Below are 22250 nucleotides of genomic sequence, written 5' to 3' on the forward strand. Positions count from 1 at the left end.
GTAACAGCCTATCCTCCACATTACTTTACCCAGGCTTCATGCTCTGGAGAGGACACTCCTTGATTCAGAGCATGTTACCATAGTCTCTCAAGACTGAAGGATGCTTATGCTACCCAGCTCACAGGGGGCGGCAATGTGTAGCCTGCATAATTAACTTGTAAACCGCCCAGAGAGTGCTTGAAGCGCTATGGGGCGGTATATAAGCAGCACACTTTGCTCATTTATCCATCTAATGAGCCTATTCAGACCAGGGGGAAGTGAAACCAACGGAAGGATATTTCAGGGGTCTCCCTGCCAACTCTCCCCAGACTGAAGAAGCTGCTTGGATGAGTAGTCAAATGAAATGTTTCAACCTAATAAGAACGAAGTCCAGTTGCCATGACTCAACTTCCAGATAACCTCACCTGGATGACTGAGAATCTTCACAGATATATATTCCAAGAGTCGTTTTGCCATGCACATTGTTTCAGTCTGTAGTGTTGATGTTGCCTACCTGCCCAAAACCACTGGCCAGGTGTTGAGTTCTCTAGTGTACTTGTAATGATGCAGTATGTCGGATATGGTGATCATATTCAGGAGTATGTGACTACCTGCAGTAATTCATACCTGTTTTGCAATATTTAGAGTCAAAGTGTATAGGCATTATTTCTCTATGGCCATTCAATCATCCCTTTTCTCTCCTAAGAAGACGAGCTCTTATTGACCATGAGCATCAAGGAGATAAAAGGAAAAGGAAAACATAAACTAGAAATATGAGTGAAAAGTAAGCCTGCCTACCAATAGTCATAAAATTCAGAAGCCAAAGACTTGTTGGATTGTTTCTTTATAGTTTTCTGAGAATGAAACATGCTTTAAAGTTACAAGTGCTCTCTGGTACAGTTATTTCCATGAATACAGCTTCAAATCATTGTGGTAATGAAAATGCTGCGTAGTCAGGAGGAAAAAGCAAAAGGGAAATGTTGTAAAATATTTGCAGTGCAGAGACTTCTGGTCTTTCTAGGCACTGATAGCCATATTTTGGTCTTGTGTGACACTCTTAAATATGCCAGGAAGGTAGGAAATACTTTTACAAACAAAGTCTGGTTTACAGAAAGGGAAGCAGAAGCACAAAAAATTCACAGCCAAGGTCTTCTCCGCCTGTGATGCCCACAGGAACCTCTTGTGTTGTCCTTGAACTTTTAGCATCTGACCAAAGTTAGATGTTCACTAGATGTTCCTCAAATTTTTGGAGCTCCCAAACCTGTACCATCTTAACCTTTTGTCTCTCTGCATCCTAACCTAGAACCTATGTGTGATGCGTAGGCGCTCATCATGGCAGTCTCCATGGCCACCTTTCACCACAAGGAAAATCCAAAATTGGAGGCAGCTGGCTTGGTCCATGTCAACAAATGTGGAGTGGAACTTTGGTAGAACTAGTGGCTTATTCAAAATGAAACCACCTTCAAATACTTTGAATTGCAACAAGGATAACTTGCAACAACATCCTGTTCCTGGGGAAATCAATTAATTTCTTTCCTGAAATTACTACTAAGCTCAGAAGGAACAAGGAAGCAGCGCAAAGGAGAGGGGTTGATGATGTCACACACTCTGTTAATCAGAAAGCTTCAGCCCTGTGGCCACCGGCTCACTGCTCCACTACCCAACATCAACTCTCTGTGTCACAGCACATGAGATATAGCCTTGCATGCTGTTACATGCATATAACCTGCTTTTTTATGCCAAGATCCATGGATTAGGACATGGACCCAATAGTGGCATTAAGAAGAAGTGGGAAACAGAGTAAGACACTTCTAACTTTCTCTAAACAAAACAAATCCCTCAAAGGAAACAGAAAACAGGAAAAAAACAAAAATAAAAAAACAACACCAACCAACAACTCTTTCCAGATCAGGCTGGGAAGATGGCGAAAGTGTCCTTCTTTTCTTGGCTGGTAATACAGGGAGGCATGCTGGAGAATCCTGTCTCCTTGCAGCTGCCTCATACAGCTCAGGAGGACCGACCTTCACATTTAAGAACCACTGAGTTTACCAAATATTTGAGTATGCCCACATACAGTAACTCTAAACTTCACAAACCCATCTGGCCAACCTCAGTAGCTGTCAGCTACGTAAATGATCTCCTTCCTTCTTTCTCATCAATACTCTATCTTCAGGACCTTCTCTTCTTGGTCTCCAGATTTCACTCCTTTCTCTCGCAAAGTAGGTACCATCCTGTCCAGAGCTGGGAAATTTGGGGAGGCTCTCTAAAAAGAGGAAGGAGGAAGAGGAGGAGGAGAGGAGGAAGAAGAAAAGGAAGAGGGGGAGAGAAGAGGAAATAGGGACTGGAGTTACAACTTGTTCATTATTCTAATGCACATAGTTTATCAGCTTATAACATGGCCTTGCAGGAGAAAATGATAATCATTAAGCAAGCCCACTTCACTCAGATTTTCCTGCTCATCTCTTTCTTCAGAGTTGGAAACAGAATAATGGGTTGCTTCCAAAGGAAGTGTTTAGTACTTTCTAGTTAATGGTCTTCTGGAGGACTGCAAATGATTTTCTATCCTCTTGACAAGTGTGTATGTGTGTGTGTGTGTGTGTGTGTGTCTGTGTCTGTGTGTCTGTGTGTGAGCGCACAAACATTTTGCTATATTCTACCCACAGTTCTGGGTGGGAAAAGCCCTCCCCGTGTCTATGCATGGACTGCATGAAGGGCATCATGCGCATCAGGTGATTATGGGGAACAAGGTTCCATGGCTTGCCCTGTCTGTGACATTGGGCACATTGCTCGCCTTTCCCTAAGATATCCATGCACTGTGGTGGAGCATCTGCAATGAAGACAGAACACAGAACCAGCTTCCACGCCCCCAAGTTCCTCTTGCAGTCACTTTCTTGTTCTGAACAAGAGCAAACTATGTGAAACATGTAGAGACAAAAAGCCAGCAGACAGACAGAACGACTCACCCTTTTTCTCAAGAGGGTCAAAGCCAAAACAAGGGCTACCAGAACGATGAAGGCAAGAATAAGTCCAGGAATGACCTTAGCATTTACAGGCTGTGAACTGGATGTCTGGGTACCTGCAACACAAAACGTGGATTACACAACTTGTCCAGGAGAAAATGGGCCAGAAAGGCTCAGCAACAACATGGCTGTTCAGAGGAAGGCCACACCAGATGCAGGGACAGAAGAGAACCTAAGGAAAACTGAAGGTAACATGAAACGACCACAGCTCTCCAGTGTATACATGCTAATTTTTCTTTCCAGCTACCTCTTCTAAATGAAAAAAAAGCCTGCTTACCGGAAGCAAAAGTATTGTAAATGTGAATATCAAGGACGACGATGACTATATCACAACACACACACCGCTATGGAATGACACTCTTGTTTTCTAGCCAGCGATGGCTTTTACAGCAGATATAAAGGATGTCATTGTGGTGAAGAAGGACCCTTGCCTTTCCGCCTCTGATGGGTGTGCTCGAAAGAGATGCCTCGATCGAGCCATGAAACAAAGATGTGGGTGTTGTTGTCCATTTGCACATCATAGGTCCATCCCTATGTCTCCCCCAAAAGAAGTCCCACTGAATTCTATGGGGCTTATGCCTGTGCATCGATTCCAGCCTCTGTTTAGGATCAAAGCACTGGAAAAGATGTGAGAAAAGCCCAGGGTAGGTGATAAGCTTCAAGTGGCACCAACATGCAGCAGGGGACACCTAGACTTGTTCCCCCGTTGTTAGCAAAACAGGGATGATGGGTCTCCTCATGAGCAGAAACCTCCTCCTGTTCAGGCTCCTTTCCACATGAGTTTTAAAATGGGGGGGGGGGACATGGGGCTAGGCAGTTCCCTGTTTCCATGTTGGCTGCAGCATGATGAGTAATAGCTGAATTAGGGCTAAAATATTCAGTGGATCCATTTCAATTGGATTTTAAAAGGGGTTTGAGCTCAGAAACAGCCTTCCTTGTCCTTACTGATAGCTCTCCCAGGAGAGAGACACAGAGCTCTTGGTCCTGTTTCTTGAACCGTAAAAGACGTCCCTCTTATGCGGGTGATGCAATTGTCTCCCACAGTGAAGAGCAGTGGTTCCCATCCTTGGCTCCCCAGATATTCCTGGACTAACTCCCAGAAATCCTGGCCAGCACAACTAGTGGTGAAGACTTCTGGGAGTTGTAGTCCAAGAACATCTGAGGACTCAAGGTTGGGAACCACTGGTGTAGAAGCTTGTTTACCTGCCAGTGGTGTCCTTCTCTGTACAGACGTATTCCAAACACTGATCTATAATTTGGATGACCCCCAGAGTGGACTACTGCAACACATTAGATGCAGGGCTGTCTTTAAAGATGGGTTGGGAACTATATTTCATTCAGAATCTGGTTGTGAGGCTGCTGCCTAGGAGTAGATGTTGTGATGTGATCAGTTCATGCCTGTTCTTTGACAAACACTGGATTCTGGCCCATTTTCAGACTCAAGTCCAGAGATGGGATAGTTAGAGGGAAATAGTTAATACACATGGCTGATCATGAATAACCTCACAATATTTCATTTAATTACATGGAAAAGGGGGTGTTTTCAAAAATTAAATTCACCTTTAAATTTACACTGCCTTGCTACACTTAAAAGCTTTACCCAAGTGAAGGTGAAACATCCCATTCATGATTAATCCTCAAATCCCAATTTTTAGAGAGGCATCTACATATGTTACTTGATTGGAATCTGGGTGAATTCTTATTTAGTACTATATTTTTATGTTTTCGAACTTGTGGCCATGTTGGTCTGTTCAAGTATATCAACAAGAAACACAAAACAAAACAAAAAAGCAATTTTTGATAGATATTTGTGTCTCACCCTTGCCCTAGTGAGAGTGAGGCAGTATATGTGGCTCTCCCCACTCCCCTTGCCTCTCACTTTACCTGAAGAACAACCTTGTGGAGAAGGTCAGGCTGGGAATTAGCTCTACTATTAACTAACTTAATACTGGAGGAACATTAATGTAGAAATGCAAACTTAAGTAATTTACTTTTACTTTAAAAATGGAATTACGTTTCTCCTGTCCATTAGCAAATGTCTACCTGAATTGATAATTTATTGATTGTAATACATTCAGTTTTATCACCACCCAGATCAAGGTGCTGGTGTTGGCCTGCTTGACTTGGGTGGGGCATATCAACATAATCACGTCTCTCACTTTATGCCTGCCTGTATTTTGAGATCACCATCACCTTCTGAGGGTTGTCTCAGAGTTTCTTCATCCTCTTAAGTACTCTATCTGGCCATAAAGAAAAGGACTGGCAATGCTGTGGCGTAGGGATATTTTGCACAGAAAAACATGCCTGGTGTCCACCCTGATAGCTTTCTGATGCCAGCCTTCTATTTGTCCAAGTTCCTGCTGGTCTGTTTTTCTCTTTGTTGCTATTATTTTTTCTGCATGATTTTTTAAATGGATTTCCTAGTTTTGGCTTATTCTGAATATTAGTTATTTTATGGTATTTTAAATACTTTACTGTAAGCTGCCACGACAGAAAAGCAGAGGAGAATAAAGAAATAAATACTGTACCGGTAATACCTGCGATTTCCAGATGATACTGTATGGATGCCAGCTGTCCATCTGGGCCATAGACACTGCATTCCCAGGTGCCTCCATCGTTGAGTGACACTGCAGGGAATTCCAGAGTTGGTTCCCAGCTGGAGACTTCAGCAGGGCTGGAAGCAGCTGCAGGCCACGAGCCGAAACCCAGTTGCCTCCATTGGAAATGCTCATTCCCTGTGTGGTAGCTGAGGTTGCAGGTGAGCAGCAAGTGCGATCCCTCCGTGACTACTGCCGCTTCAGCGTTTGTAGTGACTGAATGAAACAGAAGTGAAAAACGTTCCTACAAAGATTCATCATCTCTCACTTGTCTCCCCCAAGTTTCTTACCAAAGATAAGGCTATTTCTGGCCTCACTCGTTTACCTCTTTTCTTTTTCACAACGAGGATTGTCAATTCGTTTTAAGCTAACGAGTCCTCTGCCTTTAATGTAATTAACATTAAAGTTTATTAAGACTACAGTTGTATACCCTTATCCGGAAGCATGAACTCAGTGGCTGAAATCCTGTTGCACAGTTATGCAAAACGTGTGACTTTTAACAGGGAGACAACATCAGAGAAATTGCTATAAACAATCTCTGTTGACATAATCTGCTGCATGCTGAGTTTAGCAACTCAGTATTCAATAGATGTCTATGGAGATTTTTAAACTTGTAACTATTTCCCAATAAAAGTTACACCTTTTGTGTAACTACGCAACAGGATTCCAGCCACTGGGACCTAACGTTTGAGTAGACAGTGACATAATTTAGACAATTATTTTCACAGTATTAATACTTTGGGATATGTGCATTTTCGTCATTTGAAAGGAAGTATGAGTCAACCTTGATTAAAAAAGAAAAGCTATTGCTAGTTAACGACAAACTTAACATTTTCTTTTTGTTTCTTTTCACACCAAGGCTTCCTCCAGATGGGTGGTGAATCACTGGGGTTCTTAGTGCTACCCTGTAAACTTCAAGTGGAATTGCAAATGACTTTCCATACAGTTAGGAATACTGCAGATTAGGTACGTGTACATCATCCTACCACATTCTGATGACACAAGTGGGTGTGACACAGTTGCAGCAGCAGCAGCATCACAGTTTGAAGCACAGCACACATGCACTATAACCTTTGCAGCGGATGTTGTTTTATAATCTCTCTCTCTCTCTTTAAATCATTTTAAATCCATATTTCAAATATTGGTAAAACACTTTTCTGGAAGACTGTTCCTGTTTTTAAGGAAAGATTGTTAATGCACTAGCATTAATAATGCTATAATGTTAATTTCTGAATTTTAAAAAAACTGTCTAGAAGTTACTAAAATGTTAACTTCAAAAAATGGCATTATTGCATCACGGTGTAATAGCACTATAACGTAGTAGTAGTAGTAGTAGTAGTAGTAGTAGTAGTAGTAGTAGTAGTAGTAGTAGTAGTAGTAGTAACAACAACAACAACAACAACAACAACAACAACAACATCATCATCATTTGTAATACTATAAAGAAAAAATTAATATTATAGTATTATGGTGTTAAAGTACTATGCCAGCACTTTCTTAGCAGATCAGCACTATTTTATCACAATGCAGTAATAGTTTTTCTGCTATAGGGTCACAGTGCTGCGGCACACAGTAATATGATGATGCTAAATTTGTGTTTGTATGTGTTTAACTGACATTGTGTAGTTCTAAGATGATGATGATGATTGCACCTTTGTACTTATTTGTACTCCAGAAGAGTGTTTTGTTAAAGACAGATTAGGTTAGGCATCCTTCAGTTTCGAGAGACTATGGCAACATGCTCTGAATAGAGGACTTGGAACAGCATCTAGTGTGGCTGAGAAGGCCAATTTGAGAGTGACAATCCCTCCCACACTGAAGACAAATACAATCTGTCCCCTGTCCAGCTCCATGATTTTGCTGCTAAAGATAAATAATAGATTTTTAAAAAAAGATAAATGATAGATTTAAAAAACACAAAAACAGAGCTGTAATATGGCACCCAATGCAAAAGTTATAACAAATGTCTGTGGTTGACTTGTGCTAGATTCACATTTCCCACACATTGTTGCCTAGATCAAACCCCTGCCATTTCACAAAAATGGAATGGTACAGCTAAAATCATCTGTACCTGAACTGATTACATTCCTTTTGCATATGTGTTGTTTCTTTGTTTGTTTAAACTATTTTACTCCACCTTTCTCCTTAAAAAGGACCCAAGGTGGCTTACATCATTAAAAGACAATATTTAAAAGCTAAAAACAATAAGTATACAAAGATTTTTTAAATGATCAAACAAATGCCACACACAAAACAAAACCAGCATCAAAACACATTCAAAACAATAAGGCCCAACAATGCATTGAAACAGCCAGTCACTGTGGGGAAGCCTGCTTGAAGAGAAAGCTGGCAAGTTCAACCTCTGCAGTGAGAAGAGATGGAAGAACCACAGGGAAAATATATAAGATGCCAGTGATTAGCTCATGGCATTGGGTGTGTTACTCACAGGTAGCAGATTATATGTTTTCTCAGAACAAAAAGGCCCTACTGCATTCTGTGGGGCTTAATACCAGATAGATGGCCATAGAACATCAATCTGTTGTTGATTTTTTTAAATTAACAGTAAATTTAATAGCATTTCAAATTTTTGTTAAATGTTTTGTATGGCTCCCCAGATGACCTGCATTCTCCCTGCTCCAGTAACCTGTTTTTTTTCACTCTTTTTCCTTCACCCATTCCAATTCTTAGTGAACTAAATATCTGCTTGCGATATGCTGCTGCTTCGCTAGAAGTACATGCTGAACAGCCAAACTCTCTAACTAGAGAGGTGGGGATGAAGGGCTATAATTCCTGAATCCTTAATAACATCTCTTTGCAATATGAAGTATATGTTCCCATCTGTTGCCAGAAATGCCCTTCTCACCTCTCATTACGGCCAGTGTGACATTCTTAGTGATGGTGGTGGTGTCTTGGAGGGTTATCTCACAAAGGTACTGGCCTGCGTCCTCAAGGCCCACCGCAGGGAGATGGAGGCTGAAATGTCTATTGCGTCCATGACTGGGGATGGGCATTGCCCTGATTTCCTCTCTTGCCATGTAGCTCCAATGGAAAGCCACTTTTGAAATGCCGTAGTCCGTAGGATTGTAATTCAGGGCACAGGGCAGGTGAGCATCAGATCCTGCTGCTGTATAGACTACAGAAACCATTGTCTCAGCAAATCCTGGGGAGGGGGCCAAAAAAGAAAAGAAAAGGTGCACAGCGTTAGGTGGTGTGGTTCCTACAAAGGACAGAGCAGTTAGCAAGCATTTGGAGAGGATATATATCTTTTGGCCCATCTTCTAGAAGATCAAGAGAAGGAAGCCTGTTTTTGATTCATGACATTTCCTCCCAAGAGCAATCTGTGTTTGGAGGCCACATGAAAGATAAAGTGGAGTCTGATCTCACCTATGACTTGCAAGTTGTGCGTGGCATATATTCTCTCCCCACTGGCAAAGCTGAGGTCACAGACCCACGGGCCAGAGTCACTGCTCACCAACCGGGAGATAGACAGAGAGTGGTCAAGAGGGATGAACCGACCCGTCACAGGGTGCACGAGGACATCAGCATGAAACCAGCGTATCTTTGTGGGCTTTTCTGGATGGGTGGAGCTACAGCTTAACTTGACGGCTTCAGACTCAACCAAGGGACCAGGAGGGCTAGCTGCCACTGTCAAAAAAATAAAATATATTGAAATGAAGAATTATGCACTATATCTCAACGATTCATCCACTCAAACAGCCAGATTAGGTTTAATGGCACAGTTACAATCTTTGACTTTATGTCTGTGGCTGCCTTGTTCATAAGGGGCAAATAGGAGGTGGAGGAGCCCCCTCGTTTTTCCATTATACTGCAATGGTGGTTGAGGGGAACAAAGCAATCTCCGTTTCATGCTACTTCTCTCCCGCCATTAAATTTATTGAATTATTTCTCCCTCCCCCCCTCAATTAACTCTGATATCGGACACGTTTGAAGCAGTGGATGGTGGCAAGATAGGAGGGGGCAGGATTTCATTTTTAGAAGAAATAGAGGCTAAATTCCAAATGCTACTACCAATTAGAGCAGCCCCAGTGAATCAACGGCTTTTTTGTAGGTGGATTTAGGACAGAACCTGCGGCTCACTCCACACCGGTTTCTTTGGGAATGTGACTCACATGTGAATAAAACAACACGTACCCCTGTGCTATCTAGATTAGCCCCATGGATTTCATCCCTTGCCTTTGTAGGTAATCTCTGTCCCTAACCCCACTTGGATGCTGTTGCTTCTGATAAATAGGGGGAGGGATTTGGTTTTTATTTCCAAGGATGACTTTGTTTAAATATATTCAACTTTAGAATTGCCCATGGCTGAGCAGTGCAGCTGAACTCTTTAAAAGAAGAATACTCTTAATTCTTTGGGGGGGGGGTCTTCTATCTCTTCCTACTCAGTAGAACCATGTTCTACGGTATACCCCTGATAGCTAGGAAATCCACGTACCTGTCACTACCCCCAGCTTCACCTTGCAGCGCCAAAGATTTCTCCCATATTTCACCAGCGCTTCATAGATTCCTGCATCTTCTTTCAACAGTGGGTCAATCTGGAGTGAGAAATTCCCCCGGAGAAAGCCAGGATCCCAGACTGTTGTTCGGTGCTTTGTGAAAAGGCCCATTTTCTTGAGCCCACTGGGCTCCATCTTTAACACCAGGCGACGTCTCTTATGGGAGCTGGAGACAACAACAGGGGGAAATGTGCTGGATGAGTGTCCTGCTAGCTGAGAAAGAGGCTAGAGAAGACAGGGGGACAGGAGGTGGAACGTGGAATGCAGGAAATATATGGGAAATGGAAGGAATTGGCAAAGCAGGGAAACAATAAATGCCCCCCTCCTGCTCCACAGAAATGGTCCTTCCCGGCTTACCTGTCTCCGTGCCACACCCAGCGAACCACCAATCCCTTGTACAGCTGCCTCCAGGTGCTCTTCAGTTTTTGAGGACTCAGGATGCAGGGGAGTATAGCTTGGCTCCCCTCCTTAGCCCACACCTTATATTCTTCTCCGGGCACACCGGCGATGTTTCTGGCTGCAGGAAGAACAGGGACCCAAACAAAGAATGGACAAGTCTACAAGTATAACTAAAATCTCTCAGCCTAACGTATTACATGGCTTTGCTCTGAGGATGACAGGGAGGGTTTGGAAAGGTATGGTATCTGTGGCTTAAAAGTATGGAGTCAAAATGGAGGAGGCCTTCAAGTTACCTCACAGGGACTTTACTGCAAATCCTGAAGCAAAGCCTCCAATGATTAGCCCATCCAAACATCCTTCAGCACAACATCCTCTTTTGTATCCTTACCATTGGTCAACTGCAAACTGAGGGCAAGGGTCCAGAAAAGGAACCCTGAATTCATGGTGCTGTTAAGAAGCCCAATGATCCAGTTTCCCCGAACTGGTCACCATTCCCTTGCCAGTTAGGGAGGCAGGGCTTTGCCAAGAGGAGGCACAGAGAGGGCTGGACGATGCAGGAGGCTTAGGCTCAGAAGCTGAGGCAGATATCTGATCAAAGAGGACCTTCAAAGTGGACCTTATATGGCAGGTGGGCTGTTGGTTTCCTGACAGCGTGAGGTGAGAAACGTCATAGCCGAGAAAGAAACCAAACCCAGCTTGAAACAAAACATGTGCAGGAAGGCAGAGCGAAGGGAGTTCTCGAATGCTTCTTGCAGTGGAAACTGTTTCTGTCTCATTCCATCCACTCATTCAGTGTTGTTTTTCTTCATAGTTTTGCTTGCAGTGGAAAATGTACATAGGGCTAAATTTCAGGAAGTACCCCTGGTGTTTTTCTTTGATCTTTTCCTTTATATGGCATGAGTTCTTTATCTCACTCAGTTTGGTTCTGTTTAAAACTCTAGTGGTCATGTTAATAATAATAATAATAATAATAATAATAATAATAATAATAATAATAATAATAATAATAATAATAATAATAATAATAATAATAATAATAATAATAATAATAATAATAAATACCTGAAGGACCGCCTCCTTCCATATGAGCCTACTCGGCAGTTAAGATCTAGCCAGGGGGCCCTTTTGAAAGAGCCGTCCCTCAAGGAGGTAAGAGGGACGGCTTGCAGACGAAGGGCCTTTTTGGCAGCTGCCCCCAGACTATGGAATGCCCTCCCGACTGAGATTCGTCTGGCGCCGACGCTGATGACATTTCGGCGCCAGGTCAAAACCTTCCTGTTCCAGAAGGCTTTTAACTGAAATAATATTAGCTGTGGGTCTGATGGCAATTTTAATTGTATTTTAATTTTATTTTAATTGTACATATCTTTATTGTATTTTAAATGCTGTAAGCTGCCCAGAGACTTTTGGGTAGTGTGGGCGGCATATAAATTAAATAAATAAATAAATAAATAAATAAATTGATGATGATGATGATGATGATGATGATGATGATGATGATGATGATGATGATGATGATGATGATGATGATGATGTAAGAGACTCAAAGTGCTTTCCTGACTGGTTTCACGTAGCAGCCAAGGTTAGCAAAGATACTCTGCAGCCTGAGCCAAAAGAGAAAATTCTCCTTCATTCCAAATCATGATGCATATAATCCCCTAAATGTACAGAAAATGGTTTTAAAAGATCATTTTATTTAGCATCAATAGACAGAATACAATATTCCACCACTTGCTTCCCCCCCGCCCCAATATGGCAACTGAACTGGTATGCTGCCCAGAAAGAAATACTTGCTTTAAAGTGCACTATACTTGATGAGCTTATGCATCCTTCATCCCCTTTTTGCTTCATTTATCTCCAAGAGAGAACTAGTGCAGATTGATCTTATCTAGGGAAGGGCAGGGCAAGAGCAGAAGCCATGGCCAGGGGACAACAACTGCTAGTGGCACCCTTAGCCTGCAACTGGCGCCTCACTTTGTACAATGGATGCACCGGTCCTGCAACAGGAACAGAGCTGCTATCAAACAAGGACACAGGCAGCAGAAGGTCATGGCTGGCCCCTTCTTTAGAAGGACGACTTCTCGAGAGGTATACTGGCAGAATCTTTGGCCTGTCCAGAATGTGCATGGGACTGCAATGTAACAAGCTTTTGGCCTATGTGCACGCAAGAGGCAATTTGGAAATTGTCACGGCTAATTGACAGGGTGCCCTGTGCATGCTAGATGCATTTTGGATGCACAATGAAGCATGTGACAAACGAGCAAGTCATCAATTACTCATGACCATGTTTGTGATTGCTCTTGCCCATGCATGCATATCCAGTAACATTCTGGCCATCATGGGATACACAGTGACCAGAGTACAGTACTATCAGAAGTACAGTAATTAATATATAAGTGGAAAAGTACCAGGGAAACTCCAAAATACTTGATATCAGAAGCAGAAACCTGACTAGCAAAGCTGATAGATTACAACAGAATTAAAGGAGTAGTGAAGGAGCATAAAGATATTAGAGAGAAGCAGAATGTTTTCTGTCTGTCTTCATTGACAAGGACATAGGAAAAATATATTTTCCTACTCTTATAATTTCAAAAAGAGTTGGAGGGACTGAGACACAGTGATGACAAGAGCCAAATAGTGGTGATGAAAAGACATCACCTTCTAGACCTTACTGGCAGATTAAAAACAAACAAATCATCAGAACCAGAAGATGCCCATCTGAGAGTACTTGAAGAATTCAAATAAGAAATTGCTTGTCCTAACAAAAAAAATTTAATATATTCCCATGATGGGCTTTGTGGTAGAGAACTGAAGAGCGGGTTTTGACAGTAGAAAGGACAGCAAGGAAATCCTCTCCTCTATTTTCCTATTCTCATGATTTTTTTAAACAAAAAAATATGTTCCTAAGTGATGCATTGCTGTAGCACTATGTCACTCAATAAATTAAACAAAAAAAGGGGGGAGTTGCTGTCACCTGCAGAATGACAGCCACAACAAAAGGCAGGGAAATGGGTGGGGAGGGGTGTCAATACGTGCAATTGGAACATTCTGAAGTGTTGTTTTTTTTTAAAGGAAATTAGAGACTGGCAAGTTTGATATCTACTCTGGATAAATGGAAAATATCAAGCATCTAGAAGGACAAGTCGTGCTGAAGATGAATCAGCATGGCACTTCTAAAGGCTTTCAGCCAAAGTCTCTCACCAAAGAATCCTGAACAAACTTATCAGTCATGGGAATATAAATTGGAAATGGAAGGGGAAGAAGAAACCAGTTATAGGACTTATCTTGTTCTTGCAATCAAGGGATGTGAGGAGTCTCCCCACCCCCACACCCAATATACTGGAATTGTTAGTGCTTTTTAATTTATTTGCAAATGATCTAGACTTTGGGGTAATCAGTGAGGTGGTCATGTTTACACCATAATTACTTAATGTGGTTAAATTGAAGAAAAGGTTGCAAAGGGCCTTTTCAAATAGGAACTGGCATTAAAACGGCAAAAGCAGGTCAGCGTAAGCAAGCATAAAGTGATGCACACGGGGCAAATGAGTCCCAAATGTACATCTATGCTGGTGGAATCCTAAGTTTGCTCAGAGTGGTGCTGAGTGATCAAGAAAGACAACTTGTGGTTGTGGTGGGTAGCTTGACGACAGAGAGCATAACTAGATGGGGAAATTTGGAGCGATCCCAGTTGTGTTTAAAGGGCTCTCATATTTGGTGCAATCTGCTTTATCTTGCACTTGAGTGATCGTTCCATTCACACAGGGGACATTTCTTCTCCCATGAGAGAGAGATCCAGACAGCACTTCAGAATGTTCCAATTGCAAGTATTGACACCCCTCCCCACCCATTTCCCTGCCTTTTGTTGTGGCTGTCATTCTGCAAGTGACAGCAACTCTCCCCCCACTTTTTTTGTTTAATTTATTGAGTGACATAGTGCTACAGCAATGCATCACTTAGGAACATATTTTTTGTAAAAAAAAATCATGAGACTAGGAAAATAGAGGAGAGGATTTCCCTGCTGTCCTTTCTACTGTCAAAACCCACTGCATACACCACAGGGTTGTTATCAAAGAGAATGCCAGCCACAGCTTTGTTTGAGAGCAAATTAAACCACCACACAGACTGCAGAGCGAGATAATCAGGAGCACTCCCAATTGCACCAGATAAGCTACAGCCCTAGCACTGTGCCAGAAAAGAAGCAGAACAGCTCGATGGACCACTCTTAATTAAATCACATGTGGTGGATGGAAAATAGGGTGAACCAAATTGCATGAAAAGCAAATCAAATAGCAAGCTATAGCTTTGTCTGATCGCCCCAAGAGTTGTGCCAGTGGGTGGCTACATTGGCTATGCAAAAGCCTTTGACTGTGTGGACCACAGCAAACTATGTCAAGTCCTTAAAGAAATGGGCGTGCCTCACTACCTTATCTACTGTATCTCCTGAGAAACCTATACGTGGGACAGGAAGCAACAGTTAGAACTGGATATGGAACAAGTGACTGGTTCAAAATTGGGAAAGGAGTACGACAAGGCTGTATATTGTCCCTCTGCTTATTCAACTTATATGCAGAATACATCATGAGAAAGGCTGGACTGGAGGAATCCCAAGCCAAAATTAAGATCGCCGGAAGAAATATCAACAAACTCCGATATGCAGATGATACCACTCTGATGGCAGAAAGTGAGGAGGAATTAAGGAACCTTGTAATGAGGGTGAAAGAGGAGGGTGCAAAAAATGGTCTGAAGTTCAATATCAAAAAAATTAAGATCATGGCCACTGGTCCCATCACCTCCTGGAAAATAGAAGGGGACGATTTGGAGGCAGTGACAGATTTTACTTTCTTGGGCTCCATGATCACTGCAGATGGAGACAGCAGCCACGAAATTAAAAGACGCCTGCTTCTTGGGAGGAAAGCGATGACAAACCTTGACAGCAACTTAAAAAGCAGAGACATCACCTTGCCAACAAATGTCCGCATAGTCAAAGCTATGGTTTTCCCTGTAGTGATGTACGGAAGTGAGAGCTGGACCATAAAGAAAGCTGACCGCCGAAGAATTGATGCTTTTGAATTGCGGTGCTGGAGGAGGATCTTGAGAGTCCCCTGGACTGCAAGGAGAACAAACCTATCAATTCTAAAGGAAATCAACCCTGAGTGCTCATTGGAAGGACAGATCCTGAAGCTGAGGCTCCAATACTTTGGCCATCTCATGAGAAGAGAAGATTCCTTGGAAAAGACCTTGATGTTAGGAAAGTGTGAGGGCAAGAGGAGAAGGGGACGACCGAGGATGAGATGGTTGGACACTGTCATCAAAGCTACCAGAATGAATTTGACCCAACTCCGGGAGGCAGTGGAAGACAGAAGGGCCTGGCGTGCTCTGGTCCATGGTATCACGAAGAGTTGAACATGACTAAACGACTAGACGATGAGAAGCAAGATCAAAAATAAAACTACCAGTATCAGAAGACACATGTGCAAATCTATGGTGCAATCATAATTTTAAAAATGGCATCTAGTTCTGGCAAGCATCCTCTGTAGAACTGGAAAACCTGCAGAGAAAAGGGCAAGGCAAAAGTGGCTGGAGCAGCTTCCTTTTGATGCACGTGTACAGCACTTAGGAATGTTTAGCAGAGAAAGAAAGTGAATAAGGGGAAACATGAATGTTATCTAGGGGTATAGAGTTTGGCGTGGTGTCAAGAATGAATAGGAATGTTCTTCTCTCTTTTCTCATAGTGGTAGAAGCGATGCTGAAAGATGGAAGATCCAAGACAGATGCAAAGAACTATTTCTCCACTCAGCACATGGGTAAACTATGGAACAGGAAGGTGGGCACTTGGAAAGGAACTAGACAAAATTAGGGAAGGGAAGAGTATTAGCAGAGTGGAGAGAGGGTGGGACTAAGACTCCCAAGGCTGGGAGTGCCAATGATAAGCTACTTCTTGAGCATCTCACCTACCATGAAAACTCTTACTAGGATCAGCATAATTTTGGAGCAGATGGATGGCACATAACAACAACAGGGCCATCAACAGTTGCTGTGACTGTGGATTCCTTCTAGAGCTTCTGTATACCAGCTGGTGGGGAACAATAACAGGAAGGCGCAGAGGCACTCATGTGCTGCTCGTAGGAGTTCCCATGGCATGTGGTTCACCACTGTGTGAACAAGATTGCTGGACTAGATACGCCCCACATGGCCTGCTCCCGTATGGCTCTCTTCATGTTCATAAAAGAGGTATTGTTGTAGGCCAGTGCTAAGTGCCAAAGTCAGATCTTTAGCAAAAAAAAAATAGAAATTCTCTCTCTCTCCACTTGAGGCATCTCTCCGAACAATGTAATTCAGTTATGTTCAGAGAGAGTTAGAGGGGAACCAAGACATATTTCTGCCTGGAGGTCAAGAGGGCATCTCCCGTTCCCTTTCCATATACATGGGTGGTGGAACAGTGTCATTGACCACACTTGCTTACTTCAGAGGTACAGGGCAAGCCACAAAGATCACACCGCTCTGGCTACAGAGCACCACCTCTACCCCCCTCCACACCATCCAGCATCCAGGGCTGCTTCACTCTGACTACTGGTGCGACTGGCCCTAAAGAAAGGGGTTGTTCTTTGTGAGAAGCCATGGGCGGGGAAGGGTCTGACATACAGAAGAAGAGGGAGAAGTTGAGGTCCAGGTGCAAAATAGCATGCTAGGTACTTTTTTAACACCTACACATCAGTCTGTCAGCTTGGTAGACTGAAAAGTCTAAGAAAACTATATTACTCAAACCAAGAAAGAAACAAGTGTTTTCAAAAAAGAACATCAGGGCTGGCTGTAATACCTTCTCTCCATTGGAACAAATAACATAAAACATACATTTACAATCAAAGGAAATTAGTCTAATTGTATATTCACAGAGTTTGGATGCAGTTGATATGGTAGGTTTTTTTGGTTTTGTGTGTGTGTGGTTTGTTTGTTGTGGACTTTGAAATTCAAATTCTAAAGTCTCCCATTTTCTTCTGCAAATCAGGCTGCTTAACTTCAGCCTGCTGTGATATCATAGCAGCTAAGCCTCCAGTAGTCAGAGATATAAGGACATACATTTCAGTTGACAGATACCCAGGCCATGGTGACACTAGAGAAACGTTCCTCTCATTGTTGCATCTTCCTGTATAGTTGTGTGTTGTGTGAACATGGCATACATCTTGTAATAGTGCTTCATATCTTTTTTTAACTGTTCCCCTCTTTTTTGGGGGGTGAATTAGACGCAGCATGTTCATCTACACCCCTTGAGTGGGACATATCCCCTTCCTTTCGTTGTGTCTTTCTTTGCTTCCCTTCCTTCTTTAAAAAATAAAATAAAATTTGTGTGGGTACATTGCTATGTCAGCAAAATGCCCTTGCTGGCCATGTACTGATCTGGACCGTGTCTTCCTATGTCTGTCCTTTGTTACTCTCTATGGAGGAGAACCCACAATGCACTGCAGTGGCAGTCAAAAGGCAGCAGGGGGACTGATTTGACAGAAGTATACCAATGCGCCAACATTCCTGTTTGAAAATTATTATTTTTAAAATTAAGGGAGTTAAAGGACAGCTAGTGAAGGAGGTGGGACTACACACCAGATGCATAAGAAATGAATTGTTTTCGGAGTACACACTCAATGGAATGTTGGTTGTATTCTGTGATGAAACTCGGAACAAATATAGCAGTAGCAGCACACTTTGCTTTTAGCCTCCCAACAGGCCGATGAGGAGATAGCATGGAGGGGGAACAAAAAAAATCGATAATGGCCTTACATTGTCTGAACCCTCAAGAAGGGTTGAAATTCATGAGGAGTAACTCCAAAACATTTTGCTGGTGTGACCACAGCCTCAGTGTGACCTCTAAGAGATTGACCTCAGGAGACAGGATAGGCATGGGGCTCAGAATTGCAAGAATAAAGACTGAAGGAGGTGTTATGGGAGAAGCATGAATATCCAGGCAGACTGAAATACTATTATCATCAAAGGCAAGAGTGATTTTCCACCTGTTCAGCAACAATACACGTCAAATCAACAGATTCTTGGAGTTGTTCAAGAGCAGTTTCCTTAACAATACTTATGCTTAATCAGCAAGATAAGGATCTTGCACGTATGTTGGTAGAAAAGGAGACTTTACCATAATTAAAATGATACAGACTTATTTTTGAAGTCTCCTTGGTTCACTTTCGACCATAATCACTTTTGAAGTTCTTGTTCGTTTTCATTGTACACTAGCCTTTCTTCAATTCTTGCATTTCTCCCATCTTTTTGAAAAGAAAAATAAATATTTCAACTGAAATGAATATTCTATGTTTTTTTGAAGTTTGCAACACAGATCCTGGAGAATGAGGAAAATATTTAATTTTGTAAAAAAAAAATCTTAATAGTGTTCATTTATATGTCCATCGCTAATTAAAGTAAATATTCCCTTCAAGTTTAGGAATTCAAAAGATTAATTTACATATATTTCCTTTGAATTAAGGAAGAACATGTTTTCTGCATGCTGTCCTGCAAAATGGCAAATAGTCATATGGAGATTCTAATATGAATAACTTCTGAGTCCCATTTCCCTCTTAACATCATAGACCAAATCCAACAGATTTGGCCACCAATATATTTGAAGCTAACATGATTGTTCATATTTATTGGCTGAAATCCTCTTTGCCCAGCTATGACACATAGGGCTAATGATGTTGTGAATCACATCAATTTTTTAATGGGGGGAGAATAAAACATTTCTGAACACCTCCGCCCCCAAGGTCTCAAGGCTCCTGTGGAATCCCTTTTGTCAAAGGGGTTGCCGTTGGAGACTGCAGGACAGGAGGAAGGCTTTAATGTATATGAAACACCACGTGAAGGTGATTTTTGGAAGTTAGAGCCATCCCCCATGTCCCATGGTCCCCAAAGTCTTCCACATAATGAAAGGAAACCCACAGGACCACTGGGAAGGGGGACTGGAACTGTTTCATTTATGAAAAATTGTTATGGCTGATGACATCATCAGCCTTGTGCAGCATAAGTTAAAGCAACAGGATTTCAGCCATTATTTATTTAAAAGCATTTACTGATTTGCTTTTCTACCTATCATAGTGTTGCATGATAAAATATTGCATTTCCTGGTATTTGCTGAAAAGCACAATGGGGGAAGCAGGCTTGATGCTGCTGCTCTTCACTGAACATGGCAAAGGGGCATCACAGGATGGGGTTTCTCCAGAGGTGTGTGCCTGAGCTGTCTGACTTGCAAAGCAAGTTTGTGCTTACTTTCCCTTGATCAGTCAGAAAATAAAGCACAATTAAATGTATGATATGAATGTGTTATGGAGGTGAGGACAAGCAGATACTTTGGCAAAGATATATTTCACTACTTGAAAGAACACCACTTCTAAACATTTGCTGAATGAATCATCAATGGTACACTCCAAGCACTCAATTATTGTGTAAACTCAATCCAAGCTCAGACCTAAGAAGATGGAGGTGGCATAGTCAGGAAGTTCATCTGAGTGAGACATCCAACTTATTCTGGATGGGATGCACTTCTCCGAAAGGATCCAGTGTATTATTGTGGGATGCTGACAGACACCATGTTGTCACTGGAGATACAAGTGCACTCTTCTGAGGCACCGAGGGCTTTTCACCAGTGGGAGTTGGTGCACCAAATGCAACCTCTCTTGGACAAAGGTAGGCTGCTTAATAAAGGTAGAGCAGTAAATGATGTGTTATAATAGTGTCCAGGGTCCAAACTGTACATTACAGATAGCCTATAATTAAACTTGAAATCACATTACTGTTCAAGAGACATTGCTGAGACTGTCTTTGATGTCTGAAAAATCAGAGTTACAAAGGAAGAATAAGCTAAGAGCCTGAATACCCATCACAGAACAAAACAAGCTAAATTTCAAACTATGGCATGTGAGAAAAGCTCCTGCTGTGATAGTCAAACACAGTTGTCATTTGAAGAATGCCCTCTTTTATTGACAAGTTATCTGTAATGTATAATTTACTCCTCAACCTTAGTCACAAGTATCAATTTGTTCAGGACAAAGCCGCTGAGCTACTTCCATGGTTGAGCAGCTTGATCAAGATTTCACTGCCTACTGGTTTATTTCTAATCACAAGACATGACGAAGTTCTAGTGCTAAACATTAATGCCCTACGTGGCTTGAGATCTGTGTCTCTGAAGACTCTTCTTCCCACAATATAGTGGTGCCTTGCTTAACGATTGTCCCGCATTACGACGAATCCACTTTACAGCAATCTTTTTGTGATCACAATTGCATGTAACAGTCTTTTTGGTTAACATTCACCACTAAAGTCTTCCCTTTGGGTGTTCAATGCTTCCCAAATTCAGGGGCTGATGGCGGTAAGGATCTTCTCAAGGGTGGCCCCTCATGTGACCAAGAGGGTCTACAGGAATGTTTCCAGGGGGGAAGCTGCATAGTTAGCCTAATCCACACACACCTTGCATCCTTATCTTTGAATTAAAATAATAAATAAATTTAGGATTCCAGGGGGGACAAGCACATCACCTTGCTAATACCCTGGCTGGCAAGGAACACTTTCCTGAAGAAGGCCAATTTAGCACATTATCTGATGGCCAATGGGTGCCAGACAGAGACTGTCTTATTTCCAGAAACTTTCCAATATGTCACCAATCTAGTTTCAGTCTTGCAATCTTTTAGTGCTTTCTGCTAGTTTTATCTTTTTTTGGTTATGCACATGACTACACTGTCCTTGTTTTACCAGCTTTTAAAGTACTGTTTTTTATTAATTTGTCAGCTTCTAAGTGTGGTTTTCAACTGAAGGATGGCACTTGCATGATTTGATAAAATAAGTAAACCAACAGTGGTGCTATCCCTCGCATTGCTACTGTTGATCAAGAACTGCCTTCTCTTTTCTTGTTATACATTCAGTAGCGCCTTCAGCTGTTTGACATCTGTGGGCAGAGCTGACAGCACTATACATAGTTTGCCTTGGCATTTGGTATGCTTTTTGCTCTGTAGTTTGTTAGGAGAAAAGGCCCTCTGTGTGCATACACTATGGTTTTATTTTCACTTTATAAGTTAACTCAAAGTGTCAGCAGAAGGCAAAATTGACAATTTGGAAAATAAAACTGAGGGTTTGCCTGGAAATGGGAGCTGTCCATCAAGAGAAGGCATTTCTGGTTCAGAGGTTTTTATGCCGAGTGAGCGGCTGTGAAATGATGGCTCCATCCGGAGGCTCTGTTTTACTCAGCATGTGACTCTATCTTTAGAACTGATGCCTTGAGTCGCTCTCTCTCCTTCAGTTCATTTAAACGCCGACTTGACTAAGTGGCTCCTTGTTTATCATCCGTAGCACAAAACTTGACCTGGGCAAAGATGGCTGAAGAAAAGTCAAGGAAAGGAGACCAGGAGAGGGAAGCTGAGAAGAAACTGTCAGAATCCACTGAAAAAGAGTTTAAAGGCCTTGCTAGAGACAAGTGGCAGCAAAGCTGTCTAGAGAAGAAGGCAGCCATCTAATCTATAAAAAGTATGATACAATAATTGGCTAGGAATTAAGACCGAGAGGGGAAAATGGCACCATTCCACAGCCATAACTAGAAGTTTTGTCATTCAGAGCAGAACATATTTTTGCCCCCCCCCCACCGCCTCCTCAAGAGGCTAAAGTAAATCGCTGTTCATTTCCCTACCATTCATCAGTAGGTTCACTTCTAGATTTTGCACCTTCTGCGGTTTGGTACCCAGTGGATGTTGTGGATAGAGTAA

At 42.2% G+C, this 22250-nt stretch overlaps 1 protein-coding gene across 1 annotated transcript; it reads right to left on the minus strand.

Annotated features, from left to right (window-relative positions):
* Positions 1-807: 807 nt before the first annotated feature.
* On the minus strand, positions 808-11084 carry LAG3 (lymphocyte activating 3). Its single transcript, XM_020804201.3, has 8 exons — positions 10898-11084; positions 10468-10627; positions 10050-10276; positions 8981-9241; positions 8460-8756; positions 5537-5812; positions 2943-3055; positions 808-2242 (listed from the first exon to the last, which is right to left on the minus strand). Exons 1-8 carry the CDS (start codon positions 10950-10952, stop codon positions 2135-2137), a joined length of 1497 nt encoding a protein of 498 aa, XP_020659860.3. The 5' UTR covers positions 10953-11084; the 3' UTR covers positions 808-2134.
* Between the last annotated feature and the right edge of the window lie 11166 nt (positions 11085-22250).

The sequence above is a fragment of the Pogona vitticeps genome, chromosome 2 (genome assembly GCF_051106095.1).
Source record: "Pogona vitticeps strain Pit_001003342236 chromosome 2, PviZW2.1, whole genome shotgun sequence".
NCBI classification, from domain to species: domain Eukaryota; kingdom Metazoa; phylum Chordata; class Lepidosauria; order Squamata; family Agamidae; genus Pogona; species Pogona vitticeps.